At 40.9% G+C, this 5,355-nt stretch overlaps 1 protein-coding gene across 3 annotated transcripts; it reads right to left on the minus strand.

Annotated features, from left to right (window-relative positions):
* Positions 1-833: 833 nt before the first annotated feature.
* Positions 834-4,659, minus strand: HNRNPAB (heterogeneous nuclear ribonucleoprotein A/B). 3 transcript variants are annotated; one of them, XM_010168456.1, is made up of 6 exons: positions 4,495-4,659; positions 4,252-4,410; positions 3,704-3,835; positions 1,823-1,931; positions 1,577-1,729; positions 834-1,498 (listed from the first exon to the last, which is right to left on the minus strand). In XM_010168456.1, exons 1-6 carry the CDS (start codon positions 4,657-4,659, stop codon positions 1,428-1,430), a joined length of 789 nt encoding a protein of 262 aa, XP_010166758.1. In that variant the 3' UTR covers positions 834-1,427. The 3 variants fall into 3 exon arrangements, with proteins under 3 accessions (XP_010166758.1, XP_010166765.1, XP_010166773.1); XM_010168471.2 differs by lacking the exon at positions 1,577-1,729 and having other exon boundaries at positions 838-1,158; positions 1,414-1,498; XM_010168463.1 differs by lacking the exon at positions 1,577-1,729.
* Between the last annotated feature and the right edge of the window lie 696 nt (positions 4,660-5,355).

Genomic DNA, 5,355 nt, shown 5'->3' on the forward strand with positions numbered 1-5,355 from the left:
TACTTTGTGCAGCAGCACTTGCTACTTATTTACAAATCTGAGACTGGGACTATTCTGTGACAAGACAGGCAAATCATGTGTTAAGTTATTGCCTTAAAATAGTGGTCAACTATTCCAAAAATTTATTTTTTTAAAAAAAGAGAACATATTTCTAGCTGGTGACCCATCTCTAGAGAAAGAGCTGCCTCTTTAGACCACGCCACTGCCTCTTTAAAGGCAGCTTTGTTAGTTTTCCTCCCACAACTTTAGTGGAAGTTTTTTTTTTAGCCTTTTTTGATACACAAAAAAGGCTTCAAAAATTCAGACTTTGCATTGGTAATTTAATGCCTGTCTAACCTGTCTTTCAAGGCAGGTAAACATACTCTTAGGAACTTGTAGAAAAGTCTCAGACTCAAGATAGTGAAACATGAAGGAAGCCCAGCTAGGTTCTTGCACATCTCTCAGCTTCCTCCTTGCAATGGTGTCTAGATTCACAAGCCCTACCTAAAAACCTACACCCCTGGCTCCTCCTAGCAGAGCCCTACAGTGCAGACACTAACACAGCTGTGCTGAGCCTCTGCTTGTCCAACACACCAACCACCAGCACAGCCTCTGCAACACCTGGGGCTTTCTGCTCAAGTTCTCTTCCACCATAACCTCCAGGCAGAAGTGACTGCAGTTTTTAGCTGCCACTTAACTGCAAGTGAGCACAACTACCAAGACAGCCTTCTAGTTTTAAGATTCAAAACATTTAAGCACAACTCTTCATCTATAAAGGTACTGCCATGAACTAAGTTCTGGGAACAGTATACTGGCGTTTTACTAACACATATGCTGAAGAATGGCACAAGACACTAGATTACGCCTTTTTTATTTCAAAAGCTAGGATAGCTTCAATATCCATGTCATGGTGAATCAGAACACATGTAAAATACCTTACAATACATTAGATTCCAAAAAGGTACCAAAAAGTACAGTAAAATTAACACTTCCATTACAGGAAATGTATGACACAAAAACAATACAAAATAAAAAGGTGGAAAGTGACACTGGTTCCCTAAGATGCATCTCATTCTGTACAACTGGAGTAATGCAGAGTCCATAGTTAACTCCAAGAGGCAGTCCCTAGATGCAGAGCTGCAGCTTTAAGCAGACCCTCAAAATCAGTTTCAGTTTAACCTATTAATAAAATCATTAATTAATATCTTCAGCAAGGCTGAAATTTACACACCACACTGTCTAGACAACTAGTTATCTGTAAGTATTAAACATGTAAAACATTTCCAGGGAGCTCTTCCAAGTAAGATGCACATTTAACAGGCCATAGAAATTTATTGTAAAGTTAAATTTGGTACAGAACTGAAATATCCATCTACAGCATTGTATACAAAACCTATGCAGTCATTTTCCAAAAGAGACCATGCCACTGCATACCTGAATAAGTTTGATCAATATGGCTTGTAGTTATTCTGATGACCACCACGTCGTGGTGTCTTCCCATAATTTGCACTGCCTTGACCTATGAACAAGAGAACAAATGCATTAAACTGCTAATTAGTTACGCTTGCTTATACCCAATACAGTTCTCTTTACTTACTGTAATCATAGCCTGGTCCATATCCATAATACCCATATCCTGAATAATCATAGCCTCCATAGCCACCATAACCTTGCTGATAGCCGTATCCTTGATTCCCATAACCCTGGTTCCAGTAATTGCCATAACCTTGATTCCAATTTTGACTTTGAGCTATAGAAGGGAAAACCATCCACAAAATCCCATTTTAGTACACACAACTTATTTAGAATGTGTCCATACTAAAGTAGTGTGTCTAGTACTTACCGCCGCCTCTTCCACCTCTGCCTCTTCCTCCATAGCTACCTCTTCCTCCACCACTACTGAACTGTTGCTGCTGGTATACTTCTTTTGGCTGTGCTACCTTAATCTCGCACTGAAAATTAAAAAAAAGGAAAAAAAAAAAAAAAAAGAAGAGTGTGTAAACTGTCTTACAGCAGCAGCAGCACCCCCACACCTAACCAGCTAGGAAAGCCAGAGGTTACGCTGGAGGCAAAGGAGGTGTATGTGCTGTGCTCCATCATGGGATCAGGACTAGTGCACACCCAGAAGCATCTCATTTATTGTGCCACCTGGGCAAAGGTAAGTCACAGTTGGCCACTCAAAGCAGGCCACTACTTGTATTTCCATAATGCCTATTCCCCACTATCAGCTATCCTCATGGGAGAGAAAGGTTAAGTCACTATTGGCCATATAGAGCAGGCTGCTGCTTTCAGAGTATTTTATATTCCCTGTTCTCTAATATCGACCCCCCCAGAGAAGAGGTGCTGAAGCCACCTCAGCATAACCAGTGCTCCTCCAGGAGGCTGCCCTGTATCCTGGCACAACCTCCAAGATGAGGCTGTTGCTATTGGACTGCTTCACCTGAGCTGCACTGAACAAACAAGGCTCTGAGAAATGGGAGTAAGTTTTCCTGACAGCCTTCATACACCAAGCATCTGTGTTGGTCTGTGAAGTACACTTACCAACACTTGAAATCACTTACCAAATACTAACAGCAGCTAAAAACCACAGAACTGATATTTCCAAGACAGGTTATCAAGCTGCAGTTCAAGCTGTCAGCCAGCTTCCCAGTTCCTGAATCTGTGCACAGTCTGAGATGAAAGCTACTGCTCCTATGAAAGGAACAGCTCTCTGTGATAGCAGCACCTGAGCAAGCCTGGCTTGGAATTCTTCACACAGGAGCTTTCAGGTAACCTACTCTTTTTATTATCCCTTTGCCACAAAACCAAGCCACAGTTACAAGATACACAGATGTGATTCTCAGCTCCTTTTGCACAAAAGCCTTCAAGTCTCCCGAAACACAAACTTTATCACTAACTACAGTGTCTTGACAACTACCAATGTATTAGGTTTGACAAAGTTTATTCCATGCTGTCAAGACCAGTCTCAAACTGCAATCTCAGTCACTGTGTCAGTATGACCAGATCTAATATGGCCTTGGAGTTAGCATATGGTCAGCACTGGCCATGGAGCAAGGGAAGAGGGACACCTCCAGCTAGCACACATCATTTGCCTCCAGTCCTCTTATTAGCTTGACACAAAAGCCTCTATTAGCTATTCCCACAGGTGAGCAGTTCAGAGAATCTCACAGTGCTTTTACAGTAGTTCACATAACCCCCTGACCAGGTACAAGCTGCTATAAGCAAATATTTACTCTCTGGATCTTTGTATTGGGTTTATGTGACAAGGTTTTGGTAGTAGGGAGGGCTTCTGAGAGAAGACACCAGAAGTTGCCCACATCAGTCAGAGCCAGTTTCAGATAGCTGCTTACAAAGTCTGTGTGTCTGTAAGCCTTAAGTTTATGCAGGTGCTCTGTGCTGAAAAGTCTTGAAGTGGCTTATTTTGCTTGACTGATACATACATAAGCCAGTTCTTCCACGTGTATTTAATGAATGCAGTTAGACATTTTACAAAGAAAAGCCCCTAGAACATAACAAGTATTAAAGCCACAAGTGTTGGCAAAGAACCTTGATAGCCTCTGTGACTGAACTTATGGCAAAACACCTTTGTGGTCAACTGCAAGCTGTCCTTATTATCATTTTGGTAACTTGAAATCAGAGGTCTACAAAATCCTTGTCAGATTATAGATGTAGTGATATTATGCTTAAAAACATGGACAAAAATTTGCAAGTCCAAAGTTTCTACCTTGCTTCCACTGACGTTATGGAATTTCTTCTCCAACACCTTCTTCACTGGATCCTCTTCCTTGAAAGTGATGAACACAAACCCCCTCCTTTTGTTGGTCTTTGGATCCATTGGAAGTTCAATTGCTTCAATCTGAAGACACAGAATACTATTTTCAGACTTGTATTTTAGCAGAACAATTAAATGCAGGGTATTTTGGGACAGTGACATGGAAAATAAGTTTCCCATCTATGCATATTATGCAACACTAAAGTTGCAGTGTTCTCCCTATACTAACATTGCCTTTCAGACCAGAGGTTTCAAATTTGTAACTCTTAAAAACAGTTTTAATGTAAGATAAAATGGTTTGAGTTAAAGACAAGGATATCTAACTAGCGATGGAAGCATCTAGTGCAGCATGTGCCTTCCTTGCTCTCAAGAAAGGAAACCTCTGCATACGTTACAGGCTTGATACATCTCAATTTAATGTGCAACTTGCAAATTATTAGTAAACTAAACAGCAACTGGAGACTGTATGTTTCAGTCTTCACTAAGATAGCATTACACACCTCTCCAAACTCTCCAAAGTATTCCCTGATTTTCTCTTCTGTGGCTTCTGGGTTAAGTCCACCAACAAATATTTTCTTCACTGGATCCTTCTTCATCGCCATGGCCTTCTTGGGGTCAATTAGTCGTCCATCTAGCCTGTGTTCTTTCTGTTCCAGAACCTGAAAGATAGTTTGACAGGATTAACTCAAGCTGAAAAGTCTCCCCTAGAACTTGAGGATCTAAAATATGAGTCTTAAATTTACCTTTTCAACACTCCCAGGTTCTTTGAAGAGAATAAATCCAAAGCCTCTGGATCTTCCTGTGTTAGGGTCCATCTTTATCGTACAGTCGGTTACTTCACCAAATTTGGTGAAATAATCTTTCAAGTCTTTTTTGCTTGTATCCCAGCTGAGGCCACCAACAAACATCTTCCTGAAATTTCAAAGAGATAAGAGCCATTTAGATTCAGGAAGTACTACAGAAAAGCACGTGCAGCTGGATGCTCAGAGCAGTACCCAGCTCAGCAGCATTGTCAGAAACAGGAGCAACAGTTGAAAGCTGAACACTTTCCCATCTTGTCAAAAGCCAGTGATACTGCAGGAGTGCACAAGGGTGGAATCCCTCTGCTTATGAAGGAAATGACACAGTGCACCCTGAAATTTCTTACAGGCTATAAGAATTGCCTAAAATACTTCTCACCAGTAACTTATGTTCTTTCAACAGCATTCTGTTATTTGGAACAAAGCAGTACTGGTTATCAAGTACTGCCAACTCAGTTTTAGGAAAGAACGTAGGATCATTCCTACTGCTTTGAAATCATTCAGGATAGAATAAGGCATCAAAAGCAAAATAATTGAGCTTTTTTAGGCTTTGGACAAATGGTTGTGAAAATTTTATTCCTAATTATGAGCTGCAGAATTTAAACCAAGGTACTTATAACCTCTGTCACATACAAGAGATGGGACTTTGGATCCACCTTAGCTACTATGCTGTGCACTTCTTCCTGCTTAGTTACTCAACCTAGCTTTGTCTTCATCCGTACTACAGGAGTATCTACCCCTCCTGCTTAGTTACTCAACCTAGCTCTGTCTTAATCCGTACTACAGGAGTATCTACCCAGCTAG

The sequence above is a fragment of the Antrostomus carolinensis genome, unplaced genomic scaffold, assembly GCF_000700745.2.
Source record: "Antrostomus carolinensis isolate BGI_N321 unplaced genomic scaffold, ASM70074v2 scaffold7240, whole genome shotgun sequence".
Lineage (NCBI taxonomy): Eukaryota > Metazoa > Chordata > Aves > Caprimulgiformes > Caprimulgidae > Antrostomus > Antrostomus carolinensis.

Bases quoted from the DNA above. Each gene is read 5' to 3' on its own strand.
- HNRNPAB (XM_010168456.1), bottom strand. From the start codon at position 4,659: ATGTTTGTTGGTGGCCTCAGCTGGGATACAAGCAAAAAAGACTTGAAA. The intron at 3,836-4,251 runs GTGTGTAATGCT...CTGTGTCTTCAG, and splicing joins ACTTTGGAGAGTTTGGAGAG to ATTGAAGCAATTGAACTTCC. The intron at 1,932-3,703 runs GTAGAAACTTTG...TTTAATTTTCAG, and splicing joins ATAACGTCAGTGGAAGCAAG to TGCGAGATTAAGGTAGCACA.